The sequence below is a fragment of the Salvelinus sp. IW2-2015 genome, linkage group LG11 (assembly GCF_002910315.2).
Source record: "Salvelinus sp. IW2-2015 linkage group LG11, ASM291031v2, whole genome shotgun sequence".
Taxonomy (NCBI): Eukaryota; Metazoa; Chordata; class Actinopteri; order Salmoniformes; family Salmonidae; genus Salvelinus; species Salvelinus sp. IW2-2015.
The window spans coordinates 30,323,584-30,341,799 of record NC_036851.1 but is presented as its reverse complement, the minus strand read 5'-3'; the positions used below and the strand labels follow the sequence as shown (position 1 = coordinate 30,341,799).

General features: G+C 45.9%; 1 protein-coding gene across 4 annotated transcripts in view; it reads left to right on the top strand.

Annotated features, from left to right (window-relative positions):
• Window positions 1–18,216, top strand: part of LOC111970151 (inositol 1,4,5-trisphosphate-gated calcium channel ITPR1) — a 162,948-nt gene that overhangs the window by 69,347 nt on the left and 75,385 nt on the right. For 3 of the 4 annotated variants that reach the window (XM_023996692.2, XM_023996691.2, XM_023996690.2), the window contains exons 35-39: window positions 4,379–4,499; window positions 4,816–5,000; window positions 5,129–5,277; window positions 9,367–9,478; window positions 13,588–13,623. In XM_023996692.2, the coding sequence (XP_023852460.1) occupies window positions 4,379–4,499; window positions 4,816–5,000; window positions 5,129–5,277; window positions 9,367–9,478; window positions 13,588–13,623 (603 nt within the window). The remainder of the gene's footprint in view (window positions 1–4,378; window positions 4,500–4,815; window positions 5,001–5,128; window positions 5,278–9,366; window positions 9,479–13,587; window positions 13,624–18,216) is intronic. The other variant, XM_023996693.2, reaches the window with a different exon arrangement.

Here is an 18,216-nt window from a genome sequence, read left to right as displayed (position 1 = left end):
GGCCTGGACATGCGCTGGCTTGAGACGGGGACCTTGCGTGCGCTGCAGGATTTAATCCATGACGGCGTAGTGTGTTACTAATGGTTTTCTTTGAGACTGTGGTCCCAGCTCTCTTCAGGTCATTGACCAGGTCCTGCCGTGTAGTTCTGGGCTGATCCCTCACCTTCCTCATGATCATTGATGCCCCACGAGGTGAGATCTTGCATGGAGCCCCAGACCGAGGGTGATTGACCGTCATCTTGAACTTCTTCCATTTTCTAATATTTGCGCCAACAGTTGTTGCCTTCTCACCAAGCTGCTTGCCTATTGTCCTGTAGCCCAGCCTTGTGCAGGTCTACAATTTAATCCCTGATGTCCTTACACAGCTTCTCTGGTCTTGGCCATTGTGGAGAGGTTGGAGTCTGTTTGATGGAGTGTGTGGACAGGTGTCTTTTATACAGGTAACGAGTTCAAACAGGTGCAGTTAATACAGGTAATGAGTGGAGAACAGGAGGGCTTCTTAAAGAAAAACTAACAGGTCTGTGAGAGCCGGATTTCTTACTGGTTGGTAGGTGATCAAATAGTTATGTCATGCAATAAAATGCAAATGAATTACTTAAAAATCATACAATGTGATTTTCTGGATTTTTGTTTTAGATTCCGTCTCTCACCGTTGAAGTGTACCTATGATAAAAAATTACAGACCTCTACATGCTTTGTAAGTAGGAAACCTGCAAAATCGGCAGTGTATCAAATACTTGTTCCCCACTGTGTGTGTGTGTGTGTGTGTGTGTGTGGTGTGTGTGTGTTGTGTGTTGTGTGTGTGTGTGTGTGTGTGGTGTGTGTGTGTGGTGTGTGTGTGTGTGTGTGTGTGTGTGTGTGGTGTGGTGTGTGTGTGTGTGTGTGTGTGTGTGTGTGTGTGTATATATACATTTTTATTTATCTAGGCAAGTCAGTTAAGAACAAATTCTTATTTACAATGACGGCCTACCCCGGCCAAACTCGGACTACTATCACGGCCAGATGTGATGCAGGGGACTCCCAATCACGTGACTCCCAATCACGGCCGGATGCAGCCTGGATATATCCTGAATTCAGGTCTAAAAATAAACTTCTTCTGTGGGCAAACATGTATAGGAAGTTTTGTTTAAATAAAAAGGGATGCTTTCAAAAAGTGATTGAATTCAAATGGGTTTAAGCTATAGGCTCTTAAGTGATTCCTACCAATTTCTGAGAATGTAGATGGTGATTCACAGAACTCTAGACCAGGTGTGTGTGGTGTGTGCGAGCAATACGGTTTTAAAATGCATCCCTTCCCTGAACATAGAGTGACGTACTGTCAGAGAAAGCCAGTACACACCTCCTTCCGTCAGTTCCTTCAACCTCGTTTGCCATTTCTGTCTTTCATCCTTGAACATGGAGTTAGTCATCATCCTAGCCTTAGGGCTGTAGCCTCTTCCTGTGACCGTCTGTAATGATTATCATGGCGTTTTCCTGTTGTACAGTCATATCCTTGGTAGACAACATGCAGTAATTGTTGATCATTGTGTTCAATGTCCATTCTTGTACTTCTTGGTAAACGGCTCGCTCTTCAATTCCTAGAATAGAAGACATTAGACCTTCTAGACCCCTCAAACTGAACTCTGGACCATGAAGGCAGTTCCATTGCATTTTTTTCATTGTTCCCTTCTAATCATGCACTGATTTAGACCTGTGACACCAGGTTGGTGCAATTAATTATCATGTAGAACAGAAAACCAGCAGGCTCCGGACCTCGTAGGGTAAGAGTTGATTATTATGGGCATCTGCACCAGTGTGTAGAGCAAGGTTCCCCAACTGTTTGCCTCCTGGCCAAATTTGGCCCACGGGTGATTTTATTTGGCCCCCCAAGTTTTCTGAACAGTAATTGTATTTTTTATTGTTGGACAGAATACTGTAAAGACACCAGCTGCAAGTGATTTTGATAATCTGTTCCAAATGATTCCCACGCACAATAGAGAGATGTGATTGTATACAAATGTAATGTGATTATGTTTTAGTCAAATATTATATCTGTTTGGGCTTTTTACGGTCAATTTGCAGTCAACAAAATATTTGTAATTAAGTTCTGGCCCCCTGACCATCCGCTCAAGAAAAAATGATCTCGCGTCTCAATCTACTAGATAATCCCTGGTGTAGAGACTGTAAGAGAGGTGAGATACCAGGTTATCAAGTGGCTTGTCCTGAATATTGTCACTGACAATTATTTTATTTTCTGACTGCTTTCATCCTCAGCTGCAGGCCTCACTTTTGGGGAAAATGATAGAGGTATTTTATTTACATTTATTGGAATGGGGACCACACACATCTGGGTGCTAATGTTTCATGTGTGAGTATGCAGGTGCATGTGCTTTTCCATCCCATTACCTCAGCTGGTGTTGGTAAGGTTAGGCAACCTTAGCACAAATGCAATGTTCCCTCTCCAATTTTTGTCTGAATGCAAACTATTTATGTTTAGTCATGTTCAGTTGGTCTGACAGGGTGTTGTGACACAGGGGTTTGGGTGGGCTGGGGCAATATGACGGTGTGATGTTGGTGCTTGGTGTTTCACATGGGAAAGCTAACTGCCGCTAAACCCAGCAGTTAGATTCTTCACCACCTCCCTGCTGGCCTGGTTACAGGTTTTATCGCCCCTCCCCCTCTACCCTACCACAGTCAGAAGGGGGAGGGGTTTGTGGTGTAAAGGTAACAGGTTGTGAGGATGCAGCAGAATCTGAGGCAGATTTCCCATGTGTGTCATGTTGTTTCACAGGGTTAGGTGTACATTTGATTTGTAATGGTGGAGACTTGATATTAAGTGTGAGTTGGAAACATTCCTGTTAGGTATACAATAGCATGGTTCAATAGACCTTTTAGTATTATCTACACTGAACAAAAATGTAAATGCAACATGTAACAATTTCAAAGATTTTACTGAGTTACTGTTGATATAAGGAAATCCGTCAATTGAAATAAATGAATTAGGCCCAAATCTATGGATTTCACATGACTGGGAATACAGATATGCATCTGTTGGTCACAGATACTTTTAAAAAAAGCATAGGGGCGTGGATCAGAAAACCAGTCAGTATCTGGTGTGACCTCCATTCACCTCATGCAGCGTGACATCTCCTTTTGCATAGAGTTGATCAGGCTTTTGATTGTGGCCTGTGGAACGTTGTCCCAATCCACTTCATTGGCTGTGCGAAGTTGTTGGATATTGGCAGGAACTGGAACACCCTGTCGTACACATTGATCCAGGGCATCCCGAACATGCTCAATGGGTGATCTGTCTGAGTATGCAGGCCATGGAAGAACTGGGACATTTTCAGCTTCCAGGAATTGTGTATAGATCTTGCAACATGGGGCTGTGCATTATCATGCTAAAACATGAGGTGATGGTGGCAAATGAATGGCACAACAATGGGCCTCAGGATCACGGTATCTCTGTGCATTCAAATTGCCATCGATAAAATTATATTTTGTTCGTTGTCTGTAGCATATGCTTGCCCATACCATAACTCTACCGCCACGATGGGGCACTCTGTTCACAACGTTGACATCAGCATATCGCCCACACGACACCATACCATCTGCCCGGTGCATTTGAATCCGGTATTCATCCGTGAAGAGCACACTTCTGCAGCGTGCCAGTGGCCATCGAAGGTGAGCATTTGCCCACTGCAGTCAGTTACAACGTCAAGACCCTGGTGAGGACGACGAGCAAGCAGATGAGCTTCCCTGAGATGGTTTCTGGCAGTTTGTGCAGAACTTTTTTGCTTGTGCAAACCCACAGGTTCAACAGCTATCCGGGTGGCTGGTCTCAAATGATCCTGCAGGTGAAGAAGCCGGATGTGGAGGTCCTGGGCGTGGTCACAGATGGTCTGCGGTTGTGAGACCAGTTGGAAGTACTGCCAAATTCTCTAAAATGACTTTAGAGGTTGCTTATGGTAGAAAAATGTACATTCAGTTCTCTGGCAACAGCTCTGGTGGACATTCCTGCAGTCAGCATGCCAATTGCACGCTCCCTCAAAACTTGAGACATCTGTGGCATGGATTTGTGTGACAAAACTGCACATTTTAGTGGCCTTTTATTGTCCCCAGCACATGTGTAATGATCATGCTGTTTAATCAGCTTCTTGATATGCCACCCCTGTCAGGTGGATGGATTATTTTGGCTAAGGAGAAATGCTCATTAACAGGGATGTAAACAAATTTGTGCATAACATTTGAGAAAAGTACGCTTTTTGTGCTTCATGATACAAATCATGATACATGGGACCAACACTTTACACGTTGCGTTTATATTTTTGTTCCGTATAGTTGATCTATGTTATAACTTATTATTATTATTCTCCCTCTACCTTCTCCCTGTCCCCAGACCAGACAGCCTGTGTTTGTTCAGCAGTTACAGGCAGTGTTCAGAGTGTATCACTGTAACTGGCTGGTCCCAGTTCAGAAGGGCTCAGTGGAGAGCTGTATCAAGGTGCTGTCTGACGTGGGTAAGGAGGACAACACATTCCTAACACTAACCCCCAACACTGATTATATCATCAACTAACAAAGACAACTCAAAATAATAAGTAGTTCTATGAACTACTCTGGTGTATGTATAGATTTGACATGCTATATAACACTTTATTTATGTATGTTTTCAAAGAAATCCAACTTGATGTTAGTAATTTGTTGTTTTGTTAGTCAAATCCCCTGATGAGGCAGTGGTATTATGATTGGGATGTACTATAAAGATGAGTGTTGTATCATACTGTCTGTAAGACCTCTACACACACATTATTTGGCTTTCTTGGTGTGTGACAGCTAAAGGGCGAGCCATCGCCATCCCGGTGGATCTGGACAGCCAGGTGAACAACCTGTTTGTGAAGTCCAACAACATCGTCCAGAAGACAGCAATGTCCTGGAGAATGTCTGCCCGCAATGCTGCCCGCAGAGACTCGGTACTGACCGCTTCGCGAGACTACAGGAACATCATTGAGAGACTGCAGGTGGGTACACTGTGTTTGTGAGTCCGTCCTTTTAAACTCATCCATCTGTATGGTTTACGTGTCTCTGTCTTAACCTCCTCCCCCCCTKTCTCCCRCCSRTRCCCCCCCCCCCCCCCRCCCCCCCGTAGGACATAGTGTCAGCTCTAGAGGACCGTCTGCGTCCGTTGGTCCAGGCTGAGCTGTCTGTCCTAGTGGATGTGCTGCATCGGCCAGAGCTGCTCTTTCCTGAGAACACAGACTCCCGCAGGAAGTGTGAGAGTGGCGGATTCATCTGCAAGTACGTGTGTTTACATTAACAATCCCACCCCAACCCTAAACAAAGTATACAGTGCCTGGGATATTAAATGGACATATGGTTAAAAAAAAACAATAATATTGAAAACCAAATTAAAGAAAGGCACATTGCCAATTCTTGATGAATGTATTTATTGGTTGGAGGAATTCATCCAAGCACTTCCTTCAGCTCTGTTCAACATGATAACATAACTTGCACGGTGAAGCTGCTGCTCCAGTTTCAACTGTTCTGCCTGCGGCTATGGAACCCTGACCTGTTCACCGGACGTGTTACCTGTTCCAGACCAGCTGTTTTCAACTCTCTAGAGACAGCAGAAGTGGTATAGATACTCTGAATGATCGGCTATGAAAAGCCAAATGACATTTACTCCTGAGGTGCTGACTTGTTGCACCTTCGACAACTACTGGGATTATTATTATTTGACCATGCTGGTCATTTATGAACATTTGAACATCTTGGCCATGTTCTGTTATAATCTCCACCCGGCACAGCCAGAAGAGGACTGGCCACCCCTCATAGCCTGGTTCCTCTCTAGGTTTCTTCCTAGGTTTTGGCCTTTCTAGGGAGTTTTTCCTAGCCACCGTGCTTCTACACCTGCGTTGCTTGCTGTTTGCGGTTTTAGGCTGGGTTTATGTACAGCACTTTGAGATATCAGCAGATGTAAGAAGGGCTATATAAATACATTTGATTTGATTTGAAGAGCAGGAAGCCACTGAAGGTGTTACGACCATATGAATAGATAGATCTGGTAGATTTATGGAAGCGGGATGTAGACCACATCTCCCAACTCTAACTCCAGGAGGATTGCTGCATTAGATTCTGACTCCATCAGTATTAACTTCAGCAGTGTACAGTCATGGCCAAAAGTTTTGAGAATGACACAAATATTAATTTTCACAAAGTCTGCTGCCTCAGTTTGTATGATGGCAATTTGCATATACTCCATAATGTTATGAAGAGTGATCAGATGAATTGCAATTAATTGCAAAGTCCCTCTTTGCCATGCAAATGAACTGAATCCCCCCAAAAACATTTCCACTGCATTTCAGCCCTGCCACAATATGACCAGCTGACATGTCAGTGATTCTCTCGTCAGCACAGATATGAGTGTTGACGAGGACAAGGCTGGAGATCACTCTGTCATGCTGATTGAGTTCGAATAACAGACTGGAAGCTTCAAAAGGAGTGTGGTGCTTGAAATCATTGTTCTTCCTCTGTCAACCATGGTTACCTGCAAGGAAACACGTGCCGTCATCATTGCTTTGCACAAAAAGGGCTTCACAGGCAAGGATATTGCTGCCAGTAAGATTGCACCTAAATCAACAATTTATCGGATCATCAAGAACTTCAAGGAGAGTTGTTCAATTGTTGTGAAATAGGCTTCAGGGCGCCCAAGAAAGTCCAGCAACCGCCAGGACCGTCTCCTAAAGTTGATTCAGCTGCGGGATCGGGGCACCACCGGTACAGAGCTTGCTCAGGAATGGCAGCAGGCAGGTGTGAGTGCATCTGCACGCACAGTGAGGATGGAGGATGGCCTGGTGTCAAGAAGGGCAGCAAAGAAGCCACTTCTCTCCAGGAAAAACATCAGAGACAGACTGATATTCTGCAAAAGGTACAGGGATCGGACTGCTGAGGACTGGGGTAAAGTCATTTTCTCTGATGAATCCCCTTTCCGATTGTTTGGGGCAGCCAGAAAAAAGCTTGTCCGGAGAAGACAAGGTGAGCGCTACCATCAGTCCTGTGTCATGCCAACAGTAAAGCATCCTGAGACCATTCATGTGTGGGATTGTTTCTCAGGCAAGGGAGTGGGCTCACTCACAATTTTGCCTAAGAACACAGCCATGAATAAAGAATGGTACCAACACATCCTCCGAGAGCGACTTCTCCCAACCATCCAGGAACAGTTTGGTGACGAACAATGCCTTTTCCAGCATGATGGAGCACCTTGCCATAAGGCAAAAGTGATAACTAAGAGGCTCGGGGAACAAAACATCGATATTTTGGGTCCATGGCCAGGAAACTCCCCAGACCTTAATCCCATTGAGAATTTGTGGTCAACCCTCAAGAGGTGTGTGGACAAACAAAACCCCACAAATTCTAACAAACTCCAAGCATTGATTATGCAAGAATGGGCTACTATCAGTCAGGATGTGGCCCAGAAGTTAATTGACAGCATGCCAGGGCGGATTGCAGAGGTTTTGAAAAAGAAGGGTCAACACTGCAAATATTGACTCTTTGCATCAACTTCATGTAATTATCAATAAAAGCCTTTGACACTTATGAAATGCTTGTAATTATACTTCAGTATTCCATAGTAACATCTGACAAAAATATCTAAAGACACTGAAGCAGCAAACTTTGTGGAAATTAATATTTTTGACATTCTCAAAACTTTTGGCCACAACTGTATACAGCTCACTGGCCATTGTTCAACAAGCCTACACCCAAACCTGTTTAATTCAGTTGACCACAGACCGTGTATCTGAAGTAGTAGACTCCTCTCACTAGTGCTGTAAAGAGACCTCTATCAGGAAAAAACATACAGTATGTTACGTGTACATTTTTGTATTTTTTATTTTGTCATCCAATGGTTTAAATACATGCACAGTACATTGTACCTGTAACTTGGTTCTAAACCTTGCTGATGTTTGTGATGACTTTGGGGTAGATCAATGTAGTGTCATGCCACCTATGGTCTGTCTGTGAATACAGCATCGAAGAAGAGAGATTGCATTCATTCCATTTGGTCATTATTGTTTAATCACTGTCAGCAGCAACACCAGTAGAACTACAGAAGCCCTCATTCTGACAACACTGTCTGGGGGTCATTTTTATACCTCAGTCATTACATACGATGCATTGCCTATATTTGGTGACACAGTTGTGTGAGGCCAAGGCCTTCACAAAGAGAACATTTGTGGATAAGATTATTGGTCGTGGGAAGAGTGAACCTGTTATTTATCATGTGTCTGCGTGAATTTCTATTTTCACCTGACATCACCTGAATAGAAAAGTCCAATCAAAAGTGAATATAAACAAAATGAATAAGGTTCTACTTGCAATGACTGTGATATGTGATTAGTTTTTTCCTACAAAACTTTTTATTTTAGATTTGTTTTGGCCCATTCACCTCTTCGGAGGACAAAAATAAATTTGTTTTTACAACGTTTTGTTTTTTTACATGTACATTCTACACACATTTTACATGCATGGTACCTTTCTTCTTGATAAGATAGCCCTTACACAGCCTGGTGGTGTGTTGGGTCATTGTCCCATTGAAAAACAAATGGTAGTTACACAAAGGGCAAACCAAATGGGATGGCATATTGCTGCAGAATTCTGTGGCAGCCATGCTGGTTAAGTGTGCCTTGAATTCTAAATAAATCACAGACAGTGTCATCAGTAAAGCACCATCACACCTCCTTCTCCATGCTTCACGGTGGGAACCACACCTGCGGAGATCATCCATTCACCTACTCTGCGTCTCACAAAGACACGGCGGTTGGAACAAAAATCTCCAAATTGGACTCATCAGACCAAAGGACAGATTCCAGCAGTCTAATGTCCATTGCTCGTGTTTCTTGGCCCAAGCAAGTCTCTTCTTATTATTGGTGTCCTTTAATAGTGGTTTCTTTGCAGCAATTCGACCATGAAGGCCTGATTCACACAGTCTCCTCTGAACAGTTGATGTTGAGATGTGTCTGTTACTTGAACTCTGAGGCATTTATTTGGGCTGCAATTTCTGAGGCTAGTAACATTAATGAACTTATCCTCTGTAGCAGGATAGTATCCCCGAGTCGCCTGTTCACTGTTGACGTTGAAACTGGTGTTTCGCAGGTACTATTTAATGAAGCTGTCATTTTTCTTACTGAACTTATTTGAATGCACTGACTGTTAAGTCGCTCTGGTTAGGAGTGTCTGCTAAATAACAAAAATATGAATGTGAATGTGTGCACAACACCGCCACTCCAACATGGTGTCCCCCAAACCCACCCATCCAGTCAATCCTCTTGTGACCTCAACCCCATGATTAGTGACCCCATGGTGACCTTTGACCCTGTCTCTCCCCAGGCTGATCAAACACACCAAGCAGCTGCTGGAGGAGAATGAGGAGAGGCTGTGTATCAAAGTCCTGCAGACCCTCCGAGAGATGATGACCAAAGACCGAGGATATGGAGAGAAGGTAGACCACGAGCCACATCACATCTTACCTTACATCCAACTGCAGCCCTGAACATCTAAAAACATCTCTTTCTTTCAATCACAGTTTGATCGATGAACAATTCTGTCTAGTGTCTAACCTCCTCTTTTTAGGTTTGCTCACATTGTAATACTCATCAACCAATGTCTGGGTGTGTTATTTATTCTGATGTGATATGGAATTATATGGGTCTATATAATGAATACACACACACAGCTTGGCCAAGCTAGACTGACCTCATGAATACTTGGCTGGCCACTAACTAACCTGCATGGCCCAATGAAAGCATCCATGTGTGAGGACAAGCATGAAGATGTACTGTAGCTCCCGATGGTCCATCTTCATATAAAAGCTATTGGTTCAGAATGGATGGAATTTCCCTCTTCTATTATACCAAACACTTTTCAATCTGTGTATAACACCTTCTAATATGGAATGCCATTTTGGTCTTTGCCTGTCAAAAATATACACGTCAAATAACACTTTGATGCGTCAAATAAGCGTTTAATTTGACACTACAAATAACAAAATTCTATAGACCCTTTTCCAGTATGCGACACACAGATGCGTGCGACTCTTGGCGTCATTAAGAAAGCCAACACCATCTGCGCCCAGTCAACATAGCCTAGATTAAAATTTGTATTACTTCTAAACAAAATAAAAAATTTGGTTTCTCATACGCTTACAATTATGTTTGTTTTGATTCTTGCTTGAATAGTCACTAAGATTATATTTCATTGTGATCTTTGTAAAATAAATATTTTGGATGCAGCAGTTGTTGGCTACAATGCTATCGCTAATTGATATAGGCTGTGCAAGCCAAGCACCACCACTATGATCAGTAGCACTGTCCAAGCTGCTGTAAAAAAATATGTTTACAATACTGCTTTGGTAATAACGCATTATTTCTTTGACCGAATGGAAAACGTCTGTGTGAGCATTTGAAATAAGATCAGGATCAAACGAGCAGGATCAAAAATGTTAGATACAGATGTTATTAGCATCTTCTGGGGTAGCTAGCTAACGTTAGCTTGATTACCTAGTTAGCACCAATGCCTGAAACAGCCTGAAAACAATGACCAGCAGAAACTGCAGTTATTTTCAATAATAGCTAGGCAGCCACTTGTGTTCCTATTGAAATCAAATTTCAGTTCATGAAAATAACTAGCTCGCTAGCTATTTGTACATCCCTTTCAATCCCACTAGAGTCGTTAGACACACCGGTGCGTCAATCTAAGTTACATAACAAAATAATTTTAAAAACATCCGCCGGTGTTGCACTTCCGCATCTGCAGTGAAAGGTGGCAGAGCTAGAGCGGGGTTTGTCAGACCATGGGACATCCCTATAATAGGTTTTCTAACGAAAATGTCTGTAGCGTCCGAACGGTTTGACCGAACACGATGGTGTTGTCCGTTTTGCTCTTTGACCCCCACAAATGTTAGGAGACTCGTCTGAAGTCAGTACAGTCGATGTGCCAATTTCTGTTTAGTAGTGTCCGAACCGTTTGGGCTACAAACTAATGGGGCCCCGCTGTGGAAAGGGGAGATTCTCACGATGGTGTTCTCCATTTTGCTATACGACCCCCACAAGTGTCACGGGACTCGTCTGAAGGTACCCGGTACTGGTATAAAAAAAAACGAATTGAAGTAATGAAGTTAGTTTTGTGCCTACCCAAAAAAAGAGGTTAAATATGTGTTAAAAAATATATACAGAACCAGTCAAAAGTTTGGACACCTACTCATTCAAGGATTTTTCTTTATTTTTACTTTTTTCTACATTGTAGAATAATAGTGAAGACATCAACACTATGAAATAACACATATAGAATCATGTAGTAACCCAAAAAGTGTTAAGCAAATCAAAATATATTTTACATTTCAGGTTCTTCACTGTAGCCACCCTTTGCCTTGATGACAGCTTTGCACACTCTTGGCATTCTCTCAACCAGCTTCATGAGGTAGCCACCTGGAATGCATTTCAATTAACAGGTGTTCCTTGTTAATTTGTGAAATTTCTTTCCTTAATGCATTTGAGCCAATCAGTTGTGTTGTAACAAGGTAGGGGTGTTATAAAGAAGATGGCCCTATTTGGTTAAAGACCAAGTCCATATTATGTCAAGAACAGCTCAAATAAACAGAGAATCATTACTTTAAGAGATGATGGTCAGTCAATCCGGGAAAATTTCAAGAACTCAAGAAAATTTCTTCAAGTGCAGTTCCAAAACCATCAAGCGCTATGATGAAACTGGCTCTCATGAGGACCGCCACAGGAAAGGAGGACCCAGAGTTACCTCTGCTGCAGAGGATAAGTTCATTAGAGTTAACTGCACCTCCGATTGCAGCCCAAATAAAAAGTAACAGACACATCTCAACATCAACTGTTCAGAGGAGACTGCGTAAATCAGGCCTTCATGTTAGAATTGCTGCAAAGAAACCACTACTAAAGGACACCAATAAGAAGAGGAGACTTTCTTTGGCCAAGAAACACGAGCAATGGACATTAGACAAGTGGAAATCTGTCCTTTGGTCTGATGAGTCCAAATTTGATATGTTTGGTTCCAAACGCCAAGTCTTTGTGAGACGCAGAGTAGGTGAACGAATGATCTCCGCATGTGTGGTTCCCACCGTGAAGCATGGAGGAGGAGGTGTGGGGGTGCCTTGCTGGTGATAATGTCAGTGATTTATTTAGAATTCAAGGCACACTTAACCAGCATGGCTACCACAGCATTCTGCAGTGATATCCCATCTGGTTTGCGCTTAGTCCCACTATCATTTGTTTTTCAACAGGACAATGACCCAACACACCTCCAGGCTGTGTAAGGGCTATTTGACCAAGAAGGAGAGTGATGGAGTGTTGCGTCAGATGACCTGGCCTCCACAATCACCCGACCTCAACCCAATTGATATGGTTTGGGATGAGTTGGACCACAGAGTGAAGACAAAGCTGTTCAGCATATGTAGGAACTCCTTCAAGACTGTTGGAAAAGCATTCCATATGCAGCTGGTTGAGAGAATGCCAAGAGTGTGCAGAGCTGTCATCAAGGCAAAGGGTGGCTACTTTGAAGAATCTAAAATATATTTTGATTTGTTAATCACTTTTTTGGTTACTACATGATTCCATGTGTGTTATTTCATAGTTTTGATGTCTTCACTATTATTCTACAATGTAGAAAATAGTGAAAATAAAGAAAAACCCTTGAATGAGTAGGTGTGTCCAAACTTTTGACTGGTACTCTCTCTATATATATTTCCTTAGTATAATTCCTAGATTTAGGACACTTCAAAACCAATTTTTTTATGATACATTTTTTGACTCTCCTTTTTGCCTTTTATGACTGTTATGCAATGCGTGTATATGGGCTTTAGTAGTAACAGCCAAAATCAATATTTTATCAAAACATTTATTTTATACCTAATAGGGGTCCAAAAAATCATACATAGTATGACAATCTTGAAACAATTCCATATGTCAGCTTAGCACCAGCATCATAGCATATGTATCGGTGAATCGCTGTGACATATGAAATAGGAGTGATAATAACTGTGTAATAACTGTGTAAAAAAGTAATGAAAGTGTTAAGTGAATTGCAGTCCTATCCAGGTCCACAAGCTTATTTGACTCGTCAAATAGTATTATTTTTTTATTAATTGAACCCTTATTTTACCAGGTAAGTTGACAGAACACATTCTCATGCACAGCAACGACCTGGGGAATAGTTACAGGGAAGCTGGTGATGATTAGATGACCGTGATGGTATGAGGGCCTCTACTAGATCTTTAGTGACCACAGAGAGTCAGGACACCTGTTTAACGTCCCATCCCGAAAGGCAGCACCCTACACAGGGCAATGTCCCCAATCACTGCCCTGGGGCATTGGGATATTTTTTTTTGACCAGAGGAAAGGGTGTATTTTCTAAAGTATTACATGTTTGCTAAGATACACATGACATGAGTGCTTTGAAGACCGTATTTATCTGTTGTCTGAATAAAGTTGATATATGTTCCCTTATGTTGTGGTGTTCACAATGGTACAGCAGCAGCCTGTGTCCTCCCTATGCTAACCAATCTAACCCTCCTCTCTTCTCTTTCAGCTCAGGTCCTTTAATGATGAGATGGATATGCCGGAGGTTGTTCCTCTTTTTCTTCTACTTCTCGCTCCCTCTTTCACTTGTTCTGTCAATTTGCCTTTTCCTCTTAAATGTAGGTCTGTGGTTGTGTCTGTATGTGGTGGTGATGCGTGTCTGTAGGTAGTACGCCTGGGCTTGTAGTGGTAGTTCTGGTTTGCTTTTTCTCTCACCCGCTCTCTCTCACCCTCCCATTCAGTAAGTAAAGCTAAGTGTGTGTGTGCATTAGCCAATAGTGTTATGCTGTTCCAGAGTCCCATGCTGGTAGGGCAGGCTGTCGGTGTGTTTGGACATACCCAGTCTCTCTAAGGCACATTTTGATGGCGGTGGAGGCCACAAAAAATCTGAACTTATCATGAGGGTCCTCAGTTGCTCACGAGTCTGCGTACCCACATGCAATTTGTGCAATTATACACATTTTAGAGAACACGTTGCAGTTTTAAAGCAAGTTTGCGGCAATTCTACACATTTTGCCATGGGGCAGAGAAAAGATTTTGCCATATTATAACACATTTTATGCATTTATACAAATGTCCTGCAATTCTACACATTTTGCCATACGGTGGAGAGAAATGTTTGCAGTTTTTAATGTGATATCTGAGTGGGACTGACTAACAAAACCAATGGAGGGGCCCCCCACTCTTTTAATTCAACCATGATTACTAATTTTAGATAAATGTTTTGCTGACATGGGCTGATTGAGTGACTATCAGTGACTGACATAAGAGAGAAACTGCTGGTGCGCCACCACATTTTGAAGTTGCACCTTGTGTGTTCTACTATTCTAACTCACGACAGTAGGTTGACTTGTTTTAATGTATTTTTTAAAGGGCCTTCAAAAGGGCTGTGGAATGTGTGTACATGGTTCCTTTAGGAACATCCCTCCCTATTTCACCAGAAGGATGAAGGGAGCTTTCAGGAGGAGCTTTAGTCAATGCTACTGCAACAGGACCAGGAGTATTCCTAGTCAGGAAGAACTGTGCAGTGAAATGTTGTTTTACAGGATCAGCCATAGTAGTACGGCGCTCCTGGAGAAAATTAGAGTTAAGTGCCTTGTTCAACGACACAAATCAACAGATTTTTCACCTTGACTACTCGGGTATTTGAACCAGCAACCTTTCAGGTACTGGCCCAACGCTCTAAACGCTAGGCTACCTGCTGTCATAAGAGGAGAGTATAATATAACTTCTGATACTGTCTGTTTGACCTATAACATGAATTTTGGACCAGTAATGTTGGCTTCTCATATGTGTGCCATTTATTTACCTTCTCTTCTTTTCGCAATTTCCTGATTTTAAGTTTTCCTTTCTCTCCATTCTCTACCTTTTCAGTGTCTTCCTCATTCTACGTGAGGTCTGGGCTTTCCCCAGGATGTCAGTAGGGGGCACTGTGACGGTATATCTAGGAAGGTGTGTGCGTGTGCTGCTGTGTCCTAGTTTTCCCTGCCTGCAAGTTGCACGATTCCTGGGCCGCTGCCAGCTCTGGGGTGATGGTTACATAACGACCGGGCCGGCTTTTTTTATTTTTCCTGGAACTCAGCCTGCCTCTCACTCCCTCTCCCTGGAACCCAGCCTGCATCTCTCTCTATACCTCTCCCTGCCTCTCTCTCCCTCTCCCTGGAACCCAGCCTGCATCTCTCTCTATACCTCTCCCTGCCTCTTTATACCTCTCGCCCTGTCTCTCGCTCCCTCTCCCTGGAACCCAGCCTGCCGCCTGCATCTCTCTCTATGCCTCTTCTCTCCTCTCCCCTGGAACCCAGCCTGTACTCTCTCTATGCCTCTCTCTCCCTCTCCCTGGAACCCAGCCTGCATCTCTCTCTATGCCTCTCTCCGTCTCCCTGGAACCCAGCCTGCTCTCTCTATACCTCGCCCTGCCTCTCTCTCCTGGAACCTAGCCTGCCTCTCTTATACTCGCCCTGCCTCCCTCTCCCTGGAACCCAGCCTGCATCTCTCTTTATACCTCTCTCTCCTTGGAACCCAGCCTGCATCTCTCTTTATACCTCTCTCTCCTGTGAACCCAGCCTGCTCTTCTTTTATACCTCTCTCTCCTTGGAACCCAGCCTGCATCTCTCTTTATAACCTCTCTCTCCTTGGAACCACAGCCTGCATCTCTCTCTATGCCGTCTCTCTCCCTTCCTGGAACCCAGCCTGCCTCTCTCTATATCTCTCTCTACTACCTCTCTCTATACCCTGCCCTTCCCTGGCCCTGCACTCTCATTTCTTTCCCCCTTTTTTTGGTATATTCCTCCCACAAGCCCCCCGCCTGCATCTCTCTTTATACCTCTCTCTCATTGGAACCCAGCTGCATCTCTCTTTACCTCTCTCTCCTTGGAACCAGCCTGCCTCTCTATCCATACCTCTCCCTGCCTCTCCTGGAACCCAGCCTGCATCTCTCTTCATACTCTCTCTCATTGAACCAGCTCTGCTCTCTCTTATACCTCTCTCTCATTGGAACCCAGCCTGCATCTCTCTCTATACCTCTCTCTCCTTGGAACCAGCCTGCATCTCTCTCTATACCTCTCTCTCTCTGCTACCTCTCCCTGGAACCAGCCTGCCCCTCTCCCTGGAACCCAGCCTGCGTCTCTCCTCTCTCTCTCTCTCCCCTCCCTCCACTGATGTGTGACCTTCAGAAGTATTAGCCAATAAAGTGCGGAGGAGCTGTTGTCCAAGAGACACTGGCTTTGCCTTTGCAGGAGGGGGCCTATAGGGGGTACAGGGTCGGGGCTATAGGGGTCCAGGGTCGGGGCAGGGAAGCGTGTATAGGGGGTACAGGGTCGGGGGCTATAGGGGGTACAGGGTCGGGGGCTATAGGGGGTACAGGGTCAGGATATAGGGCGTACAGGGTCGGGGGCTATGGGGGTACAGGATAGGGGGTAAAGGGTCGGGGCTATAGGGGGTACAGGGTTGGGGCTATAGGGGGTACAGGGTTGGGGGGTACAGGGTTGGGGGCTATAGGGGGTACCGGGTCGGGGGCTATAGGGGGTACGGGTCGGGGCGTATAGCGCGTACAGGTTCGGGGGCTATAGCGCGTACAGTCGGGGCTATAGCGCGTACAGGTTGGGGGCTATAGGGGGTACAGGGTCGGGGCTATAGGCTTACAGTCCGGGGGCTATAGGGGGTACAGGGTCGGGGGGTACAGGGCGTACAGGGTCGGGGGCTATAGGGTACAGGGTCGGGGGCTATAGGGCTTACAGGGTCGGGGGCTTATAGGGGATACAGGGTCGGGGCGGGGTCGGGGGCTATAGGTCGTACAGGTTCGGGGGCTATAGGGGTACAGGTCGGGGGCTATAGGGGGACAGGGTCGGGGGCTATAGGGCGTACAGGGTCGGGGGCTATAGGGCTTACAGGGTCGGGGGCTATAGGGTACAGGGTCGGGGGTATAGGGCTTACAGGTCGGGGGCTATAGGGGTACAGGGTCGGGGGGTACAGGGCGGTACAGGGTCGGGGGCTATAGGGGGTACAGGGTCGGGGGCTATAGGGCTTACAGGGTCGGGGGCTATAGGGGATACAGGGTCGGGGGTACAGGTCGGGGGCTATAGGTCGTAAGGGCGGGGGCTATAGGTCGTACAGGGTCGGGGGCTATAGGTCGTGCAGGGTCGGGGGCTTAGGTCGTGCAGGGTCGGGGCTATAGCGTGCAGGGTCGGGGGCTATAGGGCGTGCAGGGTCGGGGGCTATAGGGCGTGCAGGGTCGTGGGCATGGTGCAGGGCGGGCTATAGGGGTGCAGGGTCGGGGGCTATAGGGCGTGCAGGGTCGGGGGCTATAGGGCGTGCAGGGTCGGGGCTATAGGGGCGTGCAGGGCGGGGGCTATAGGGCGTGCAGGGTCGGGGGCTATACGGCGTGCAGGGTCGGGGGCTATAGGGCGTCAGGTCGGGGCTATTAGGGCGTACAGGTCGGGGGCTATAGGGCGTACCAGGTCGGGGGCTATAGGGCGTGCAGGGTCGGGGGCTATAGGGCGTGCAGGGGTCAGGGGGCTAGAGGCGTGCAGGGTCGGGGGCTATAGGGGTGCAGGGTCGGGGGCTATAGGGCGTGCAGGGTCGGGGGCTAGCTGGGCGGGCTATAGGCGTGCAGGGTCGGGGGCTATAGGGCGTGCAGGGTCGGGGGTATAGGGCGTGCAGGGTCGGGGGCTATAGGGCGTGCAGGGTCGGGGCTATAGGGCGTACAGGGTCGGGGCTATAGGCGTACAGGCGTCGGGCGGCTATAGGGCGTACAGGGTCGGAGGATATAGGGGGTGCAGGGTCGGAGGCTATAGGGGGGCAGGGCGGAGGCTATGGGGTGCAGGGTCGGAGGCTATAGGGGGTGCAGGGCCGGAGGATATAGGGGGTGCGGGCGGAGGCATAGGTGGTGCAGGGTCGGAGGTTATAGGGGTGCAGGGTCGGAGGTTATAGGGGGTGCAGGGTCGGAGGCTATAGGGGGGTGCAGGGCCGGAGGCTATAGGGGGTCAGGGTCGGGGCTATAGGGGGTGCAGGGCCGAGGATATAGGGGGTGCAGGGTCGGAGGCTATAGGGGTGCAGGGCCGGAGGCTATAGGGGTGCAGGGTCGGGGGCTATAGGGGGTGCAGGGCCGAAGGATATAGGGGGTGGCAGGGTCGGAGGCTTA